General features: G+C 42.2%; 1 protein-coding gene across 8 annotated transcripts in view; it reads left to right on the top strand.

Moving 5' to 3' along the window:
- CPQ (carboxypeptidase Q) overlaps positions 1 to 22,934 on the top strand; it is a 202,958-nt gene that overhangs the window by 138,987 nt on the left and 41,037 nt on the right. For all 8 annotated transcript variants that reach the window (XM_044424419.1, XM_044424420.1, XM_044424418.1 and 5 more), the window contains one exon: positions 6,808 to 6,899. In XM_044424419.1, the coding sequence (XP_044280354.1) occupies positions 6,808 to 6,899 (92 nt within the window). The remainder of the gene's footprint in view (positions 1 to 6,807; positions 6,900 to 22,934) is intronic.

Genomic DNA, 22,934 nt, shown 5'->3' with positions numbered 1-22,934 from the left:
CATTGCAGCACTGGAACACCTTTCATTCTCACGCATTGTGTTAGATCCCCTTTATCTTCCCGGACTGAGGTCAGCCCAAAAGCTACACCTTCTCATCTCAGCCCTCTTCCTTACCATCACTGCTTCCACCACCCATCCACACTGAAGAAGAGAATATGGGCGACAGAAAATCAGCACTGCTCTATAGTAGCTGAAGATGTGCAAATCAGCAAAACTTACGTTCACCAAAGTTTCACCTCAAAGTTCATTCCAACTTGAACCCCTATCAGATTGCAAGCTTTGCTTTCCCTTTTCTTGGAAAGTCTGCATATTTTTGAAATGCATGCATCAACTGGGCATATCTTTGAAATGTATACATTCTTCCCCATTGATAAAAATTTATTTATACTGTCATTTTCAAAAGTCTGAGTTTTAATGGGTGTGTCTTATATGCATGTATGCTGTTGGACACTTTTGTGGGGGCTGCAAGTACCACTGCAAATTTGGAAATGTATAGCCTTTGCTCACACATAGCATAAAGACTATGTTTGGTTTGGAAGGTGCAAAGTAGGTAAATCCTGACTTGAAAGCAACACATGAAAAGAATTTATCATGCATCCCTAGTAGCAGCTGAGGACGCAGGAGAATTTCATTTCAGTTAAACAGTAGAACTTGCCCCATATGCAAACACAAACACAGGCTTCTCTAGTCCCATGTTTGCAATTACATTCACACAAACATTCAACAGAAAAATGGGCTTTTCAAAAAGGCACATTTAGGAGGAAAGTGTTTTTACATTTTGAGGGGTGCAATAAGGAATCATACTTTTAAACATGTGCACTTTTTTTTTTACTCCATCCTTTGCACAAGACTCAGGATGGCTTACAAAAAATTAATTAATAATATAAAATACAATTAAAATATTCAATAATAACAACTCTAACAATAATAACAATTCAAAACTAGAGAAAGGAAGGAAGAAAAAAGAAAGAAAGAAAGAAGAAAAAGAAAATGCTACTGTATAAAATGTTATTAATTTTATTCATAGTATTAATTTAATTATTAAAATGATGGGTAAATAAAAAGGTCTTTACCTGGCACCAAAAAGAATAAAGAGTTGGCACCAGGTAGACCTCTCTGGAGAGCATATTCCATAGTCTGGACACCACCGCAGAGAAGGTCCTCCTCCAAGTAGATACCAAGTAGAGATCGGGTATGAACAACAACAGAAGCACACACTTGGAAATGTGGACAAGGTCAACCAAGCTCCAAAGTAAAAACTGGAGAACCCTGAAGTACTCCTGCTTCCTGACAGTCCCTGCTAATAGCACTTGTGACAGGCTATTACCTAAGTCCCTTTCCCAACATGGAGTTGACATTGAAAAACCTGCTGTTAAGATGCGATCATTAATTCTGTATTTATTGTTTTGCATCAGAGATGGGCAGCATGCGGCCCACCGGTGTTCCACCTTGGCTACACAGGATCATGTTTTGTTGTTTTCTGCATTATCCAAAGGTTGGTCAGTTTCAGAGATTTTTCAGGGGAGAGATCCTTAATGTGGACAGCTACAGACCTTTGACCTTATCTTGCCTATGATGGCTTACGTGTCTGTGGTTAATGTAAATGAGCCATTAGGCAAGATGTGGTTTTGGACACTTGCCCTGGGATGCTTTTCCAGGCCCCATTGAACTTGATGTAGATGTGGACTTGATGTGGACCCAGCAGGGTCCACTAGTCATATGCAGCATAAGCTGGATAACTGGAATTGTAGCAAAAGCTAAATTAAAGTGTTATACAGGAATAAGCTAGTGTTGGTCATTTGTAATGATGTTCCTAAATTGCAATGAACGAAAACAGCATTTCACTCAAATTTTCAATGCAGACCATTGTGGAAAACTGAGTCTGCTCTTTCCGCAGATGTTTCTGAGATAGGAAATCTTTATCAACTCAGAGCTAGGCAAAACAGGTAAAATGAGAGCACTGTGTCCCATTTTAAACACAAGTAAACTTAGATGGGTCTCCGAAGCCATCTTAGGTTCCTTATACCTCAGGTAGTGGGGACAGCAGTCAAAAGTCTTAAGGAATGAAACCCATCTTTTCATTCCCTCTCCCACCCTGGCCATTGCCCAAGTCCTTTTCTTCTTCCCAAACCTGTTTGTGGTCAAAACACTGACCCCAGCTGAGGTTCTACCACAAAGCCTTCCCTCTTTAAGTTTCTCTTCCCAAGGTCATAGCAAATTCTTTGGCTTGAGGAAGCAGCAAATCCACAGCATCCTACCTGTCCTTGAATGCCATCCTAGGGACCACAGGATTACTCTGTTAAAATTGTTCTTTTTTATTTATAGCAAAAGATGCTGAACCCTGAATGGGAGTGTATCTTAGACATGCATCGACAAATGAGTCTAAGGCTGCTGTCACGAAACCTGCAGCTACTATGCGGCCATTGTGCATCCATAGGCAGTGTGCAGTGTTGTCATCAGGTGCTGTTTGAAAGGTGTTGAGTAAGTTTCCACTCATACCATTTAATACCGGCAGCATTTGGGGAATATCTTTTGCCTTGTGAAATCAGATCACCCCCTTTCCCCCTCCAGGAATGGAAATCTGGCAGAAGCTGCCAAAATGGATAAGCAACATTAATGAAACATGTCATACACATCCTGCTTGGATTCTGTTTCACCTCCACACATGGGTTTAAAGGAAATCAGATGATAAGGCAGTAATGAAAGAAAGCAATATCTTTAGGTAAGCTAAAGTAATTTATTTTGCTAAACCCCTCAATCCAGTATCAGTGCAACAGCTACTTACACGCCTTATGTAATGTATACCTCTTAAAGTTCCAAACGGCTAATGCAAAAGTCGCATGGATTTTGAAAAGACTACCTCATGCATGATTATTGTAACTTACAAGTCAAAAGCTGCTGATGCTCGAAAGGAACTCACTTTTCTTTGTATGCTTCATTTTGTGTGACATGAGGACTCATGCAGTGTGCTTCTGTTCCCTCTCTCAAATAAATTTTCTCAAAAGAAGGCAATGCACAGAACCAATGAAAACAGTGGGGCATCCCACAGAGACCACTACTGGGACCAGTGTTTTTCAACTTGTTCATAAATGATCTGGAATTAGTGAGTTGTCATGTTTGTTGTTGGCACCAAACTAGCTCAAGTGATTAAAGCAAAAAGGGATTTCAAAGAGCTCCAAAAGGATCACTATAGACTGGGAGAATATTCATCAAAATAGCAGATGCAGTTCAATGCAAGGATGTGTAAAGTGATGCACACTGAGGCAAACAAACAGAATTTCTCACAGAAGCTGGAGGAGTCTGAGCTGAAGGTGACTTACCAAGAAAAATAATTTGAGGTTGTGCTAGACCATTCTATAAAATTGTCAACCAAGTGTCAAAAGGGATTACCCAGGGTCATCCCATGGAACAGATTGCCCATCATCATCATCACCATCACCAGCACCATCATCATCTTTATACCCCTCCTTTTTTCATCTGGCAAGGGATCTAAGTTGGTTTACAAGGTTCTCCTCCTTTCCCAACAACCCTATGAAGTAGATTAGGCTGAAAGTCAGTGACTGGCCAAAGTCACCCAGTGAATTTCATGTCTGATTGGGGACTAGAACCCAGATCTCAGTCCAACATTCCTAATCAGTACACTGCCCTGGCCTTCCATATAAAAAGAAATAATTATTCACATCATGTGCAGTTAACCTATGGAATGGAATTGCTGCCTCAGGATGCAATAATGAACACCAATTTGAATGGCTTTAAAGGGGGATTATCCAAATTCATGGAGGAAATATTACCTATGGCTACTAGTGCTGATAGCTACATGGCACCTGTAGCACCGGAAACGGCATGCCAGTGTCCACCAGTAGTTGGTTGGCCACTGTGTGAACAGACTGGTGGACTAGATGGATCCTTGATCAGACCCAGCATGGTGGCCCTTTGGTTCTTATTCAAACATTTTAGTGCCTCTGCCAGACTGCTAGGATAATCATGGAGTGCCAGCTGAATCCAAAAAGTCTCAGATGGCTTGAAGTGAGTTTTGAGATCCCACCTTTCACACAGAAGTGAAAATGGCTCATTGCCCTCCTTAAAATGGCAAGCAAAATCAGCTATTTGCCAGAGGGATGCTATAGAACTTCTCAACATTTACTTGCAGGAAAAGTGCAGATTTTCCTCTGTCAAAAGGTTGCACTTCAAATGTCAGTCTCTTACTTCCCTAACCTCCCCCTTGGCTTTCTTTTTTTATACACTCCATTAACTGTTAACCTCCAGATTATCAAGATTTATACTATAACCATTTCCACGGATGACCAGTGATGTAGTGCTCCATCCTGACCCCAAGAGCTCCTCATGACAGTCCCCATAACCAAACCTCCCACCTCAGGACAATCCCGCCCTTCTTGATTCATGCCTGCCAATGAGTGATAGGCATTTTTATCTCTGCCAGGGGAAGGTCTTTAGTAAAGCTCATGGGCCTCTTAAGTGCCCATCCAGGAGGAAGATACTTCAAAATGCTTTGCATGACAAAGGGAATAATGTTAGGGAAATTCTTCCCATCCCAAGCATACACATATGCAGTTGCTCTGAGGTCTGCAGATCCGTTTCAAAGGTAGGAGGTAGAAGCTAGAAAATGTGGACTTCCCTGCTCATGGAAAAGTGCCTGCGCTTCATTCCTGTGAGCTCTGGTTCCACCATACCAGGTAGATAGGATGGGGTTACGCCCAGGCAATCCAGGCAAGCTGCAACTGCATTTCCCCAGCCTATCTCAGGGTGCTTTTCTTGCTATTGTAGGGGTACTGCAGGATGCTGGGAGATGGTGCAAGATTTCACCCTAAGATGCCCAAACACCCTTCTCTACTGCAGATATTCTGCTTGCTGCAGGCTGGCTGTCACATGTGCAGGGCATGTGGGGGGGGCAGTGGAGGGTATATAAATGGGTGGGGGATCAGAAGGGATTGTGAATTAATCTGTGACCAGGGCTGTGTGCACAACTGTAAAGTAATCCAAGACATGCATTGCATCAAAGCATCACTGGATGCCCCATGCTGACCAAGGTGGGAAACCTCCCGCCAGTTCTGTTGTATTCTTTTTACACTCACACACACTTATGCAATCTAATCCATCAGTGGCATTTAGCATCTAGTAGTTTATAGCACCAATACTTAAGCCTATTCCTCCTGAAACATATTGTGCTTGTTTGTTACATAGGCAGCATCCATCCTATTGGGGTTTATTTCAAGGCACATCTTGATAATTCCAAAAGCACATGTTTTTAAGCATCTGAGCAAACTTTTAAAAGAAAGCAAACTAAAACCAAACACCTACCCTGACGCTGACCAGTGGCCACATGGGATGGTTTCAACGTGATTACTGCTTTATTATCTTAATATGACATCGTTGGCCATCTGGCTGATTTGAAATGGGTAGGAGGCTCTAATCCTGTGCTGTAATAGTCACTAAGAAGTACACTAGTAAATCCCTTGGATATTTTTGAGGACTTGCTTTGGAAAATGACAGGCGCTTTCCTTCTGTGTCGTGACATGCCATTTTATTAATCTTGTGCCTTTCCCTTTATGTTGTTCCATTGCATAGATAATTGTAAATGTTTTGCATGTTGTTCATTCCCATTTATCGAATTATTTTAGTTTCTCATTGGATGCAACCCCAAATAACCCTCACAGCAAAATTCCAATCAGAGATTAAGGTACTCTATATGCAATGTAAAAAAAGGGAAAAAATCTCAGTGAACTCAATGGAAGTTACTTCTAAGTGCAAATGTATAGGGTTGCATTATTCAGCAACAATTTTATCACTTTTATCTTAGAGTATATCTCACTGCACATAACATAAGTGTTTATGTCTGAGTTTATATTTGTAGGATTGTGCTGGCAGAATGATAAATGGAGGGTGAGCTGAGAACCAAGAAGTCACAGTTCAAGCCTTCTCTCAGCCTCAAACTCTTTGGGTACCCTTGGGAAAATATATTATTTACATTATCTTGTGATGTCATAATATCTTATGCATGTATCACAGGGATAATAATTTACCTGTTTTGAGGATTACTGAGATCAAGTTAGGGAAAGATTTTGGATACTAAGAAACATCCTGTAAATCCCAAGTATGGGGAGAAATGAAGCAGGAAAATTAATTGAGGGCTGCAATGACATGGGTATGACAGAGATGAAGAAGAAAGGCAGGCAGGCAGTATATGCGGAAGCTAAAAAATACCCTGAGATCCACCAAGCAGAGCCTTGTGTGAAAGACATACAGTTAGAATAAAAGGCCTCTGAGTGGAGGAATTAGTTTGTAGAACTAGGATTGAAAAGAACTCCTTTCCAATACAAACAGCCATTCCTAGCTTGCCCCAAGCTTTCTTCATTTCAGCGATACAATTAAGGTTGGGGTGAATCGTTTTGTTGTTGCTGTAGTTAGACAGTGGGAGCTCGAAAGCCTTGCTGATCAATTGCAATCTTTCAGAGATCAGCAACCAGAACCTGGTCTACCTTCTGCCCATCGCTGCTGCATGCACAAAGAGATGAACAGAACAGAGTTCACTGTTCTTCACAGTGAAGAAAAAACAAGAATACGGATGGGAAATGAGCAGAGGTGTCTAAACAAACAGGCTAATTGGAAATTCTTTTGGTAAAATGTTTTTGCAAACTCATTTGTAAATGTGTGTTGCAGTTATAGCTAAAGTGCTTTCCCAGTCCTAATGTGCTGATGAGGTCTTCTTTGGTAATAAAAATGGTTCTCAGCGCTGTAAAGAGATAAATGATTTGAATATAATACCTTGTTTTCCTTTTTAATATCTAGGGCTACGTCCCAAGAGAACTCTCCGTTTAGTACTTTGGACTGCAGAGGAGCAAGGTGGAGTAGGAGCTGAACAATACTACAAGCTGCATAAAGTAAGCAATCTCAGGAAATAGTATATATTTTTCATCTGAGTAGTTTAGTGTTTGTCTTTTTAATTCTTTCTTCTAATGTGTGGCAAGGAAGGCAGGCAGGCAGGCAGGCAGGCAGGCAGGCAGGCATGATATGGTGTGGACATAGAGACCAAGCCCAGGGACTGTGAGTGAATGCATAGGATGATAGAATCATAGAATTGCAGGGTTGGAAGGGGCCATGAAGGGCATTGGGTCCACTTCCACCCCCACCCCCCGCTGTTGCAGAACAACAAGTTTCACCATCCCCCTCAGATGGCTGTCCAGTTTCTTTTTGAATGTCTCTAGTGTGTTGAGAGCCCACCACCTCTGTAGGCAACTGGTTCCACTGTCGTATTGCTCTGACAGTGAGGAAACTTTTCCTGATATCTAGCCTGAATCTGGGTTGTTGCAGCTTGACTTGATTTTTTCATGTCCTGCACTCTGGTATCAGCAAGAAGAGATCTTGACCTTCCCCTTTGTGACAGCCTTTGAGGTACTTTTAAAGTGGTACCATGTACCCCCTCAGTCTTCTCTTCTCAAGGCTGATATAAGGAATAAATAGAGTCCATAATCCAGATTAAAATCAAAGGCATCTAAAGCAACCATCATAAATCCCTAGAAACCATGGCAGGAAGAGAGGTGGTTCCAACTGAACATCAAATGATAGTTTGTACTATCTGTAACTTTGACTTCAAATCATTCTTTTTGTTTTAGATGTACTGGCAAACCATGATTTATGTATCTTTTCTTCTTTCTCAGCCTTTCCTGAGAACCTTCCAATTTTATCCCAAACATTTTGTCAAATTGTGGGTTGGTGTTACATCTGAATCAGACGAAAGGAGACTAGGGCACTAGAGATATATTTAACTAGAGATATATTTAATCCATCAGTAAAGTTTCTCAGTTTCACTGAAGTAAATGAGATCAGAAGGAGAATCCTCAGAGAAATGCCAAAGGAAGCTAAGAGAGTTTTAATCAGATTGGGAAAATGTCAGATAGGGTGCAAGGGAGGTGCTACCTATTGCTAGGCTGTTAACCTGATTTTGCCTAAAGCTGAACAAGATGAAACATTTGAGAAATTATGCGAGCAGACAAAAACAGTTTCAACCAGATTAGCAAAAAAATTTGGGGAGATTTTCTACATTCCTGCCTCAGACATGCACTCTCTCAGCAACAGTAGTTCTTTGCTCCACATAAGGTTTAGGTTACAATTAGTGAGGGTTTCTTCCACAAGAACAGTTCAGATTATAGCAGTGTTCCTAAACTGGGTGTTTTCCAGATGTGCTGGGCTTGCCCTGGATGCTGACAAAATCCATGCCCTGCATGGCTGCCAGGTTTATGGCAACGCCAACACCACTGGGTGCCTCCCCCCCGCACAAGCCTCATAGTGCTCTGTGTGTGTGCATGAAGGAGAGAGGGGAAGAGATTTGCCGGGATTGCTGTTGGAAATGGAAGGATTAAACCGCCCTCCCTTGTGTGCTGTGCTCCCAATGAAAGCCAGAGACAGTTAACAACTGCTCTATTAAAGTAAACATCGGATTTGTTCCTTAATTTGCTGACATAGATACAGTTGTGCCTTGCAAACTGGAGATGACGATATTTTCCTTCAGTGGTTTACTATGAGCTCAGCTGTGCATATGTTCTACATGACCTGCCTTGCAAAATTATGCATGCTTTTCAGCTACAACTAGATCTTTTAGCTATTGTCAGTGGCTTTCACAATAATTAACTGCCTGTGATTTGGGGGTGTAGAAAAACATGAGCAAAACATGATCAAGTTTGTGCCTCATTTATGTCAACAGCTTATTTTGTGATAAGATACTGGAATGAAATTGACAAGGGTATTTTTGTGACAGCTTTAGAACTTAATTTTCACCAATTAATGTTAGCCATACAGAATGAAGCCTGTCTTGAACAGCACTGGTGTTTTTATGGTGCTGTGTAAACACTGCCAAAATATACGAAAAATGGGCTAAAAGTAGGACACAACAGCATTTTCACATTTTGTGAAATTTGTTTGCAATTAACTCTTCAAAACATGGTATGACATGATGGATAACTTGAAAAAATTGTCTCAGAGCCAAATGTGATCATTATATAAATATGCCATTGCTACCCTAATTTTAACTGTTCTTATAATTCTTTCCCCAAAAATTAAGGAAGTAAACGCTTTATAAACATTCCTGATATTTTTGGCCCACTCTTGCAAGTTATTTTTGTACATGCACTTCTATTTGTGGGTGTCCATGCATCTGTATTCATGTGTATAGATAGGCAGAGTATCTATCGTCATCCTGGAAGATGGCTAAGAAATGTTTTGAGTAAATAAAACAAGCAAATGCACATGCACAGGGATTTCTGTGTGTGTGTGTGTGTGCGTTCACAGAAAAGCACACATCACCTTTCAGCTCTTTTGCTCGAAAATAGTATTTGCCTATAGCAGGCCCATTGTCCACATTTCTAGTGACTTCATTTGCTCTCAGGGTCATCACTGAGATTAGGTCCCCTTTGCCTTTTCAGTGCTCCTGGCTACTCTCTCCTGTCAGTCTTAGCCAGTCTGGCCAATATTGATAGATGATGGGGATATTGACAAATTATTCCTGAAAATATTTAGGTGACCATTTGTTTCCCACTCCTGCCATAGCTAAATCTGATAAGCCTTGCGCTATTGCAATAGCACTGTTTTCGGACAACCTTCAGATGGGACAAATGGGTACATATAAAGAGGTGCAGCCCACTAGTAATCCTCACTTCCGTGCATCCACTGGAGCTTGTGCACAGGGAAGGACAGATTAGAAATTTGTTTCAGTTCACTTCTTTGGCAGAATTTTACCTAGTTTGCACCTCCCAAGTAAACATGGGCTCAGATTTAATAGGTGGGAAAAAGCCATACCTTTCCAAATTTGCAATCTGATTTCTGGATCAAAGGAAAAATGCATACCTTTCAAAACAGTGTCTAATGATGTGTACATTTTGAAAAATATGCATGGAAACAAGCAGATTTTCCTATGAAAGTGAAAATAACAACAAAGCTCACAAGCAGCTCTAGATATGAGGCAGAATGAGCCTGCGATGCACCTTGGAGAGCTTTGGTGAGCTTCATTTTTTCTAATCTGCACATCCTTATACACAGGGATGCAATCCACTATATAATGGCTCCAAAAATATAAGAGTTCTCCTGAAAAGCAGAAAAAATGGATTGCATGCACAGGCTGTCCTGTTCTGAAATGTGAACATGCTGACTGTGGGGCATAGAATTCCAATACATTGGTCAGAGCATGTGTGATCCCCAGTTTAGCTGTGTGACTGAGCCAGGAAGCATTGCCCTTACTTTCCAACAGCATTCCACCTTCCAACCCCAGTCCAGTGATCTGAACAGAAAGCTGAGTTTGATAGGCTCTGTACTGTCATAACATCACCCAGTTATTATGTCTGCCTTCTCCAACTTGGTGCCATCCAGATGTTCTGGAATACAACTTCCTGGATTCCTGATCCTTCCTATGCTAGCCAGGGGTGATAGGAGTTGTCATCCAAAACACGTGGAGGCCATTGAGTGGGGAAAGACTGTTATGTGAGTCTTAATTGGAGTTACCCATGTGACTGACAGCAGAAGGAGAAGAGGGAAGGCGAGACAAAACAGTGACAGGAAGTAGGGTTGAGAGAAGATAAATATCTTGCAACAATTGTGGGAGATAAATCGTAACAAGCGGGTAGGATGAGAATATTGATTTTGCTTTCAAAACATAAAAGCATGGTCTGTTTGAAGTACACAAGCAGGAGCATAAATCCACCAAAAATGTTCACAAATTGCCAGGAATGTATTCATGTTCAATTTTTTCGCTTATCCATTTTGCACATATTTTATAATTTGCACACATTTTCCTTGTAGAACAGATCAGTTCACTCTCGGGGGAAAGTTGCCTAAATGGAGGGCATTTTCCCAAATTTCACATTGGATTGCTGCTTAGTTTGCACAATTTTCCCCTCATGCAGAGCGAGCAGTGATCACAAATGAAAACAGGAATCAGGCATGAGATAAGCAGTAAAACAATGTTTGGGGGATGCTGGTGATCTCAAACCTTGCTCATTCACCTGTGCAAGCTATTCCCCCAGCCCCCACCATTGGTGCTTTATCCTGAGCTCCCATGCCTTACCACCTGCATATTTGGTGGTGTGAAAAGAGGCTCTGTGTGTGCATGCACATAGAACCCCCTGCAAGGCAGCATGGCTGGCTTAACCGAGATACACCTTGCATTCAAATCTCTATGCACAGATGGAGGAACATGAGGCTGCTGTACATACCAGCACAGGGAATGGGCTAATTCACACAGTCCCGCAGCCCTGTGTATACGTTCTCTGAAATGGTGAGGGGTCAGCCTCACATCTCTCAGGTGAAGACAGCTCAAGTGACCTACACAAATATGTACCCCAGTCAATGGGGATGATTCAGTGACAATTTGCATAGAAATAGCCCTAGTGAAACCAATGGAGCTTTGTTCACCAAAGGCAAAATCAGCCATTGCATACAAATTCATGTGAAACCCATTTTTACTATAGTAGAGGCTCTGTAGAAATGGGATATTTTCGATAAATAACACACGATAGATAATAGGGTTGTAACAAAGCTCCATGGATTCCATCCCTCATCAGTTTGCAGATTTCCTCTCAAACTCAGCCCTGTCTTAGAAAGTGAGCTGAGCCCAGAGGAAGTCTGCAAACACTCGTGGAATGAAGGCAGCCCAGCTGGCAACTTTCCTCCATGGCACACAAAGGCTGCGAGTCACGTGCACCAAAGAGGGACGCTACTTGTGCAGAACTCATGCGGGGCTCGATTCCTGGCGAGCACCGCATGAACACTCATCACGCTCACCAGGAAAATGGACTCACAGCCTCAGGAAAGCGGGCTGGAATCAGGGGAGCCGCCCCACAAAACGAATTCCTCACACATCCCTAGTAGATAAAGGAAGCCCCACAAGTCCTCCCTCTGCAGTTCCAAATGTGAGCTTGCGAGTCAGAGTCAAGGACAAAGACGCCACTAAAAAGTGAGAGGGACTTGGGAGAGTTAAAAATGAGCACCTCCAGCGCTGCTTCACCACTCCAAACTTCCTCCTTCCCAAAGCAGTCTTTATCACTCCCCAAGCAGTTTCTGCCCCCTTCCCAAAGTCATGGAGTGGGGAGGGGGTGTTTCTCTGCTTCCATTTGTATGAGTTAGTTATTTCATCCTGATCAGCTATTGTGTTTCTCCTGCAATATCACTTTCCAGTCAACATCTTTTCAGTTAGTTTACCAGACATCTTGTACTTCTGTGCTGCACTCCTTATCTTATTTATTGAAAATTTTGACAGTGAAATGTTATAAATAATTCCATTTTATATTCTAAGTATGAAAGAATTGTCTAAATAATAGAGGGAGACAGTAAAGAGACACAAGCATTACTGAATCATATCCAAGCACCACAAACCTCCTAGGAAGAAAAAAGGTTTCTTTGAGGGGTGGGTGATGGGGAGAAATATTCAAGATACATGTGCTTCTGGGGTGTTTCTTCTCCTTTCTCGCTGCACGAAATTTGATCTTCTATAATTACAGAAAATTTCAAAGTGCATCTATCAGCAGAAAAGTCCAATTAGCATTAGATGACAAATATAAACAGATTAATATTACAAATAATATCTTTGCATGAAAAACATCTTAGCCTTTAATGAAGCAGTTGCACACATTTCTGATAAAGGGATTATAAGAATAGGAACACCTTTTGTGGATATAGCAATTATTTGTAGAAAAATGTGATCCATCATTTACACATTAAGCCTTTAATTTTTAAAGGCTACTTTTATATAAATAATTGTATAATTCGTTGAAGAGGTGGGGTTTGCCTGAGCCTGGCTGTGACTGTACATGCTTAAAGCACCATTTCTATTTAGAAAATGAACCCTAGTCTGGTAACAGGGCACTGGGGCATGGTCACCCTTATGAAAAGCCACCTCAGCTGCTTTTCCAGAAGATGCAAGTCTTTGGGGGCAGTGAAGGAGGGGAAGAAGCGAGGAGGGAGTGAGGGAGGGAAGCTCGGTGGGCACGAGGGAGGCACACAGGTGGGTAGGCGGACTTAACGGGAGGGCGGGGGGGAGACAGGTGTGGTAGGCAGATGGGCAGCATCAGGAGAAGACAGATGCAGTGGGGTGGTGAAAGATTGGCTCTCACACTGAATTTATTCTGGCAAAATGGCTCCTCCTTGAAAAATAATGAAGGCTATTGAACGAAACAGCAGACTAAGTCAGCATCCAAGTTACTGGACCATGATCTTCTGCATGATCCTGAGCAGTACTCTATTTTTAAGTTATAATAATTATTTCTAAAACTGCCTCTACTGCTATCAAGTAGCAAATGCAAATGTTAGGCAATTAGCACTCCTCTCTCCTTTTTTGGCAACGTGTAAAGTAGCCCTGTTGTTTATTCTAGAATATTTTCATCTATACTCATTAAGGGGATAGAATGGATTTCAGTCACTAACAATAAGCCTGTTGCAAGCTAGTTTGCTACAGAGCGTATGTGAGTTCTTAAAAAGTAAGGTGGTGCAAAGATTTCATTGCAGAGAAAACCTTTGGCGGCATTTCCCCCATAACTGCACTGTTACATGGTTAGTGTAGTTAGGGAGATATTATTAGTGCAAAGGGTCATGTAAAAGAAGAAAGATAATAAGAATAGGCATAAGCAGTGAAAGCCTAGGACAGAAGCATTGTTCACTTTCTCCTGGAGATGATCTGACCTCCGTCCTGCTATACTAATTCTTGGTCATAGCCTCATCAGGAGAAGTGAAGTGGAGATAGAGATTCAATTCGTTAAAAATGTCCTTGTGATATTATTTGCCAAGCCAAAAAGTCATTGAACATTAAAAAGTCATAGCAGTCTTACTCTTAATTAAGCTTTATGGTTATAGAACATTTTCCCCAAGTGTTCCAAGTGCTTCACACACATTCGATACAGATATGAGATTGCATATTAATCACCCAGAGGGATTTGTCTAGAAATCAAATAAATAAATATTTGCACTGCCAATTATACAATTTATGGTAACCTTCAACATTCTGTAGAGGAAAACAGGGCTGTGCTGGTTGTCTCATTCCTATTTTCATATCAGTGATCATCTCCCCCAGCCCTCTGTATACATTGCTGCCAGCCCTGCTTTGTCTGACCTGTCGTGCATATACTCTGCAATAGCATGTCCTATGCTCAGCAGCACTGCCATTTCTGCATTTATTTCCCAAGGCCCTGGCTCTATTCTACAGAGCTCTGAGTGTTCATTCATTCCAGCGGAAGGTCATTTGCTCAGCTTAGTTCCTATTCAGCTGCCAACCAGGCAGGCGAATTGCAGCTGGGGAGGAAAGGGTGAACTTTCCTCTTCCCGAGTGTTGCAACACAGTCACTCCATCCCCTGAGTGGCTATTAAGCTTAGAAAAAGCCTTTTTCATTGGTTTGGGATAATTTGGTGTGAATGAATAGAAGATTTTTTTTCTTACTTGGGTTTAACTCAATGAGAATTTCACTGACTGCGTTTGCCTCCTGTAGAGTTTAAATAAATGCTATTAACTATTTTTAAGTATGTGCATGGGGGGGAGTGGACAAATGCAGATGTTTCATGCACCTGGACGCCAAATCTTATTGTTTTGGCTAGCAACACCTCACCCTGTGCTGTTTAAAAACAAGAAAAAAGCTTATGCTATAGATAAAGATACATGAATTATCCTGGTCTGTTATTAACTATTCTAAACAAGACTCACATGTATGCAAAATGGCTGGTTGTGCTGGCACAAGTTCACCTAGTGAGCGTCATGGCGAAGTGGAAACTGGAACGGAGCTCTCCCAAGTTCCAGTCCAACATAGTCATCACTGTGCCACATACATCCTGGAGATCATGTATTTATTTAACAGACCAGTTACTTGATTTAAAAAAAAACCTCTGTGGTTTACAGATAGAGATTAAAATTCATCATAACTGAGACATCAATTATATAAATCATTTATTTAAAAACATTATATAAATTTTATTAAAACATTATAAAATATTAAAGCTGAATACTCAAAACACAATAATTAGTGTAAAACTATTTAGCACAATTGATCAGGAAAGGCCTGAGTTTTCCTGGTCCTGTGTCAGCAAGTGACAAGCCCAGGCTATAGTATCTTTGAAGGGAGCATCCAGTCCAACCCAGAGGTCAGGCTGTAGAATGCATCATGCCAATCATTTAAGGCAGGCAGTGATGTCCTAGAAAGTCGGTTGCCAAAGGTCAAGGAACTTTTCCAGTCCAAAAGATCAAGGGAAGCACTGAGCTAAAACACCGTTGTCTGCAGCAGGTATCAAACTCCATCTGGGCTTATTTATAGCTGGCTGTAAATCAGCACAGCTGGCTAATTAGGTAAGTATATTGTTATAAGGGAAGCCCTATACTGCATCCTCTGTCTGAACTTGACGTTTGCTCTTGATTCAAGGGATGTCTCTCCCATTCTGGTGCCTGCCTTTAGGACTGGTCCAGGTGGACCCAGTTTGCTCTTCCAACAGCACGTCGTCAGCTGCAGCATCCACTTCCCTGTCTGCCTAGGGCTGGGGCCTGCTCTGCTGGCTCTCCCCCTCTTTTTCTTCCCCTGATTAATCCATGTACAGGTAGGGCATGGCATGGGTAAAGAGATTAGCTCCTAATCAGAATCTAAGGATGTCATGGCTGGTGCCTCTGAAATAGCAGGGTCAAAGGTATTCCAAAGGGTGGGTGCCATCCCAGACAAGTCCTTTTTTCCAGATTGTCATGAAATAGCAATCTACAGACTGTGTTGCAAACAATGAGCAAGGGATCCCTTGATGATTTTAATGATCGCACAGGTCAATATTGGGTAAGGTGATCTGATGAGCTGATTGCAGTTTTTCAAGGCTAAGAGACTCTGAACTTGACTCAGTCACTCATAGGTAGCCAGTGCAGTGTAATATATGCATGTTGAGATGTCCGCCTTAGAACCAGCTTAGCAGTCCTGGATGAAGTACAAGGGTAGACCTTGCAAGGGCTATGCCCATTCTTCCTTTTAAAAGTGTTTTCAGGCATTATGGATACAGGTTCTGATGCAAATAAAGGGGAGAGATTAAAGTCTGTAGTGGAAATACCAAGGTCACTAGACTCAGGGATCAGCTGGGCACTTATTGAGAATCAGATAGTTTGGAAGACTGTGGGAAAGTTTAGCAATGATACTAATGTGTATGGGAGAATATTCTTAATCCCAGGGAATAGTATCAGGTTAGAGGGCAAACCAGTAGAGGAACGAAATGGTAGACACGCAAAGTGATTGGTCCTTAAGCAGGAGGATCTGCCTTGAAGGCATAGTCTGCTCTTTTCAATCTGGAAGGGAGAAGAAATAGTAAAATTGAATTCAACTTAACATCAAACCACATCTCGTTAGTGACCTGTCTTCTAGCTTTCCTTGTTTCTTTTGTTCTTGACTTCTGCAGTACTCTGAGAAAGGTTTATATTGAGAGACCAAAGCCATGCAAACACAAGAAAAATCAGTAGTCTGCATTTGTTAGTAGTCTGTCTCCTGTGTAGACATCAAGTACCCCATACCCTGCACAATGAGTGGAACATATTTTTTTATTTTTTTAAGGAGCCTCTGTGTGTACAGCTGTACCCACGGAATGTTCCTTTGCAGATGTCCCATTAAATGTGCAAGCATCATGGGGCCGAGACTGATGGGCCATGCAACATCTGGAGGGCCATCAACAACGCATCCCTTCTCTTTTATGTATCCCTAGTGTGTGGAGGTTAACTTGTGCAAAGGGCTCCAATCCTTTCCATTTCCCAACTGCTCGGGGAAAAAACTTGCCCCTGTAGTTTTCATTTGCACCATTGGGTCTGATTAGCCAAGCTCAGCTAAAAGTAGAAAACCAAGCTGACATTAATCTACCCTGTATGCCTGTTAGACATAGACAGGGAATAAATCCTGCAAGTTTGCAGGTATTTTTCTCCAGGTCACAAAGCTGGCCAGATAAGAGCACGTATCGAATGTATTTCCTCTTTGTTTCTTGTCAGGCTCCCAAACTTGCCATGCAGCATATTTTTCTGGAAGGTTAACCCTATACAAGGAAGCCTGCTGCTGCAATGCTATAATTAGTTTCAGAATGTGCAGCTTCCATGTCAACCCATAAGTGCAGCTATTAAAGCTCCAGATAGCTTTTTCATAGATTGCCAGGCATTGTGCTTTGTTGTGGGGCAGGTGACTTAACAAGCAAACCGGTTGGCACAAGTGGGTTTCTGACTCCTAAAAGTTGAACCATAGCAACATGGCTTTTTTCTACCTAAATTAAGCTTCTAGAATGACGAGTGCTTGGGCTAACCAGGGGCGGGTTTTTGTCTGGAAGGATCATGAGACTAGTTCCATTGTAGAACCAAGAACAAGTTGCTAGGCTCAGAACGTGTTGAGCCACTCTGCTCCTTAATTCTCAGTCCATGCCCTTTGCACATAGACGTAGTATGCCCTCGGAAACCTAGTCTGAAATTTGATCACCTTTTCCATACTGCAAGGAAAAGATCACGTTCCTTAAATAGTATAGATACATTCTAAGGAGAGGTAAATTCTTCTTATACTCATGTGGGAAGACTGCTGCGTGCTGTTCATTCATGTGCAGATATTTTTGGATGGAAAGCCCAACCCTGACTTTTCTCCAAGCTCTTGAGGTTGCAGGATGAGGAGTGGCAGAACACATGCTTTGCCTGCAGAAGGTCAGCTTCGCTCGCAGTGTCAACAGTACTAGGCTGGATGGACTAAGGGTATGACTCAGTTGAAGACAATTTCCTACATTGCTAGTAGCAGATATTACGGGAAGGGGACGGTACGGATCGTCTTTTTTGACTGATTATATGTAAGCTGCTCCAGAAGACCTTTTCACTGAGGAGCAAGACAAAAATGCTTTCTATTTTTAAAAAGTTGGGGGTTAAGAGCCAACAGAAAGACAAACAATTGATCAACTCAAACCTGAGCTTTCCTTAGAAGAAAAAAATAACAAAACTGAGGATGCCATACTTTGACTACATCATGAGAAGGCAATCATAGTAGGGAAAGTCAAAGGCAGAAAAAGAAAAGGAAGACCAAACATGAGCTAAATGAACTCCATAAAAGAAGCCACAGCCTTAAATATACAAGAGCTGAGCAGGGCTGCCACCCATAGGACATTCTGGAGGGCTTCCATTCATAGGGTCACCATAAGTCGGAGATGTCTTAATGGCATGTAACAACAAAAACTGGCAAATTTTAAATTTTCCAGAAAATATTTTCTGGGCTCCATCTGTATTTATGACACCTTCAGAAGCCACTTCTCTGATCGCTTTTAGAAATAAATTTAAATCGACTTTTAATGAAGTTTTAATTGCTTTTACTTTTTAAATTATTATATTATATTGTTGGCCACTTCACCAGTCAGTATGGTTACCGATCAGGATAGAATTGTTCTAAAGGGAAGCAATGCAGCTGCTTAAGTGAGCAACAGGAGAATCCAGACACCTGCAAAGTAGCTGCTGAAGGCAGGAGAGTGCCATATTGCCAGTGGGGTGGCATTTCCCCACTGTCAGGCAGTTACAGTAGCTCTCCACAGAGGCACAGAAGTACTACCAGTGTTCTTGCCAGCAATGGAGGTCATTGGAGTTTAAGTTTTTCTTAAATACTGTGGGGAGGGGGAGAGAAAAAGCTCCTAACACACATACACTTCCCTTCCTTGTCAGAGTACAGTGGTAGGGTATAGGAAATCGGGGCTCTTCTGCCACAGAAATTGCCTCTCCAATATTCCTCTTTGAGTACATGGAAGTAACACACACTGAATGGACGCACTAGAATTTGCTGTAAATACAATGGAGCCATCAGCCACGGCTGCTCTGGGGCCAGTCTGACCCACCTGAGATGGCAATCGGGCCTTTTGAGATTCCCTAGAAGGTTAAATTCCCTTCCCCTGACCCTGCCTTCTTTCCTTTGGGCATCTATCATTTTGTGGTTTCCTGGCTTTGACAGGCTTTGGCCCCCAAAGCAGAATCCATTCCTCAGGCGGGAGGAGGCCGAACACCCCTGATGTCGAGAGAAAGACAGTGTACCTCTCCATTGTGGTGAAGGTTGTGATCAAATGACCCATGTGTCTGCTCAGCCTGCTGCCCAGGTGCTCCTTGTCCGTGCTCCCTGGCAACGTCAAGGCCAGCCCGTTTTCCTTCTCATTCAATCAGACTTGGACTGGTCTGGCCTTGAAACAGGCCGACTTCACCCAACGAGAATGTTTGGTGGACTTACTCTTCCCACCCTGCTGTGGTGTGCTGTGGTGAGGATTCCACAGTGAAGAATGTCACACTGTAGTCATGGGCAAGAGCTCTGATTATTCCCTGACGAAAGTGATTATCTCAGTGGACTGATATTTTAATGAGCTTGCATATATGAGTCTTCCAATATGAAGAGAGCTGGAGGAAACAGCTGAGCCTCCAGTTAATCTTTGACTTATTCAGTCACTCTTGACTTGAATTACCTGTGAGAACACTGCCTGATCTGGGCTTGCGTCGACAACAGCAACTATCTTTTCATTGTCTGGAAGGAAACTAAGGAGATGAGAATGGGATAGGTAAACAGAGGCAAACACACAGAGAGACACCATTTAGCATTTTATTAAATATTCTGAAGTTGCAGTGTGCTAGCAGCCACACAGGTATTTGGCAAAGAGGCTTCACTGCCTCCTCAGTCAGCGCTGGGGCAGTCCCATCACTGCTGAAGCCGCTTGCCACTGCTTCTCTTCTTCTTCTACCATTTCATGATCATGGGCCAGTCAGACATGTACATGGTTACCGGTGATCATTTTGCTATTTTTAATTTAAATATATAGTATCATTTTCTGCAGGTGCTTGCTGCCAAACACATCTGTTTAGCAACAGGTTAGTAGAAGCAGACTCTCTTTTTATTTGAGTTATTTGTTATGATATGGCCACAATTTATGTGAGTCGAATATGCAAATATGCTGATTTTTTTTTTAATAAGGAATGACAAAACCATCTTTAGTTTGAATTTTGCTGGAACATATCAAGAATGTAGAAGTAATTGTGAATCATAGAATGGCATGTGGAATGTGTAGGGTGTAGAGAAGAGAAGCTTTAATTGTGGGTTTCTGTCAAGAGACAGGGCTCTCTAAAGGGGGACCCTGTAAGATCATTAAATCCAAAGTTTAAAATAGCAACTGAAAATTATCCATACCACTGAACGGACTGAAGTTTTGAAGGCAAAGGAGCTTCCAAAAGGCAAAGGAGCCATTTTCACATCTGTGACCAGTTTTGTTTTCTTACTCACACTAGATTTTCTCTGCAGAAATGATCTGTTTTTAATGCATCTCCAACATGTGCTCATAATTAAGCTATTACAATAATGCATGAGGAACGGAGGAGTGGTAGGTGCAGCCATATCATGTGCTCAGGATGGTTCATGTTCTTGAATTAATATCAGAAACATGTGTGAGCATTTACAGAAATGGATGACAATTGAAGAATGCCATGATGCCTTATAAAACTCCACCACAGGAAAACTTTCGCTCACTTTGCGTCAGAATTCCCACTGCATCCCAATCAGCGCCGTGCAACTGCTGGTTGCTTCTCCCACCCCTGCCAAATGAACATAGATCTGTTTGTGCACTCTCTCACGTAGCTGCTACTCACTTCGCCTCGTTTTGGATTGGTCCGTACCAGTCTTCATTGCGAGTGGCTTTTATTCAGTCCAGGTTTTCCCATCACTATTGAAAGAGGTTGGTTTGGAGCCATATTTTACAAGCATCCATAAAAATATATAAGAGGAACCAGATCTGCAGACATTCGTGACACTCTGTTCTGCAAGCGATGTACAGTGTAGCGCCCGCCACTGAAAAGCAGTTCTCCCCAGTACAGAATGGCAGCAGTCTTTTTTCTTATTTAAAAGCCCCATATTTTACAGCATTGCTGTGGCATGTAAGATTGCCAACTATCTGTTTTGTTTTGTTTTGTTTTGTTTTGTTCTGAACCTCAGATCATTTGCCAGACTCTGCATTTTTGCCTAAAAGCCAGAATTGAAGGCTAGGTGCCAGTTTCTCTTATTATTTCTAGTAAAGCTGCAGTGTTTTTTGACTTCCACATAACTTCCACATAATGTGCATACTGGAAGTGTGTATCCACACTTGCACAGGCACACAGAAAAGGAACAAGTGAAGCAACCTTGATGCTATGTATATCTTAATTATGATTTAGCTGCAGCTCTTGTTCAGTCACTAAAAACTGTTATTTTTAATCTTACATTATAAACTAGTAGGACTCCTTTCATATATTTTGAATAGGAGAACAGCTTCCTGAAGAGTCAAAGTCAGTGCTAAAGGGCTGCATGCATTAAACAGCAAACCCCAAAAGTTCGTCAGCAGTAAAAGCAAATGAATCTGCCCGAGTATCATTAAACATTTGGATTTTTTCAGAAACTTTTCTTTTCTTCGATTTATCCATGGTTGGCCTACGGAGTTGGGGGAGCTCAGTAAATCGGGGCAGATCTGCAGATCAGCAACTGTGCCGGAGATATAGGTGTGTTTAGTGACTGATTAGCAGAGAACAGTCAAGTGCTGTGAATTGTGACAGGTCCCAAGCGCAGCTTTTAACATTCAGATGAAGGAGATTACATTGGGACAAAGAGAATCTTTTCAGCAGCGTTTCGTTTCCTGTAACATGAGAGCCTGCAGGAAGCTGGTTTAGCAGAGGGATGTAGCGATTTACTTAACTAGCTGATTTACTTAACTAGCTAGTGCTGCGTTCCTGAGTGGAGCTTCGAGCAGATCAGCCGCTGTGCCGGCGCATGTTTTGAGCAACGGAGCCGCAGCAGAGGGGTTCAAGAGCCATGTGCGGCTCCGGAGCCATGGGTTGCTGACCTGCTCCAGGATCTCCATTTTATTAGAACCTCTAAATCCACAAGCAAAGCTAGGTGGACAGTAGCAGTTCAGGTGTGGATGGACATGCCCAGCACCAATGTCAAAGATAGGCATGGTCAGGTAGTTGTCACAGACCCACAGCAGAGCAGGCGACCACTGGCCAGAGTCCCCTGGAGTTGCTCTTCGTTTTGCCATTGCAACCTGCTTCTTCACCTGTCTGGTGCTCTGGTGTACACAGTGGTGGCAGTTAAAAGGAGGAGCAGTAAATGCCCCAGCCCCCTTGCTCACTGGTGCTCTGCCTGTTGAGCAAGCAAGTGGTAACAGTCTTGAGGAGGAGGATGAACAAGAATAGCAGCTGATGACAATGGTGGTAAGACGATGCACTCACTAGCAGATGGGGCCCATTGAGGGTCTCTTACCAAGGCCCTCCAGAGCCTGGAACCAGCACTAAACTTATCCTTATGCTAAAGAAACAAGATGCCTGCTAGCACAGGCTCAGTACAGACAGAAAGAAAATCACCCCATGCATTCCCTAGCTTTCTTCATTAGTGCAGCTTAATTTGGGAATACAATGCCTTGTTATCACTACTGCAAAGTAGTTGGGAATTAAATCCCTGTTGATCTGCTGCAAATCACATCAATGTCTACCAGCGTAGCCAACTCTACCTTCATCCTGTTTCTGTGCTGAAGCACATATGGAACAATGACAGATGCTAAGTATGATTGTCATCCCCCATTCTTCATATGTGTGCAACTCTCTTGTGTGTGTGTGTGTGTGTGTGTGTGTGTGTGTGTTACACATTACCTAGTATTTGGAATGTACCCAAAGCATTTGGCTGAAAAAGTGATTATACTGAACAATTGAAACCTAGATTCTTAAGATTCCATCCTTCTTGGAAGAGGATCCTTATTGATTTTGTGACTTTCCTATGGAAAAGCATTTATTTCCTGTTGACACAGTGAAAAATTATTACAGCTTTTGGACTGTTTGTGATTTCTGCAGTCAAAAATAAACAACAGGATCCAGGCAGCACATTGACACTAAAAGGACAGCAACTACTGTTGTCATGCATGGGAGACTTTGAAACATC

The sequence above is a fragment of the Varanus komodoensis genome, unplaced genomic scaffold (assembly GCF_004798865.1).
Source record: "Varanus komodoensis strain SLA01 unplaced genomic scaffold, ASM479886v1 scaffold14_1, whole genome shotgun sequence".
In the NCBI taxonomy this organism is placed as follows: Eukaryota; Metazoa; Chordata; class Lepidosauria; order Squamata; family Varanidae; genus Varanus; species Varanus komodoensis.
The sequence above is the reverse complement of the archived record's forward strand: the minus strand, read 5'-3'. Positions and strand labels throughout refer to the sequence as shown.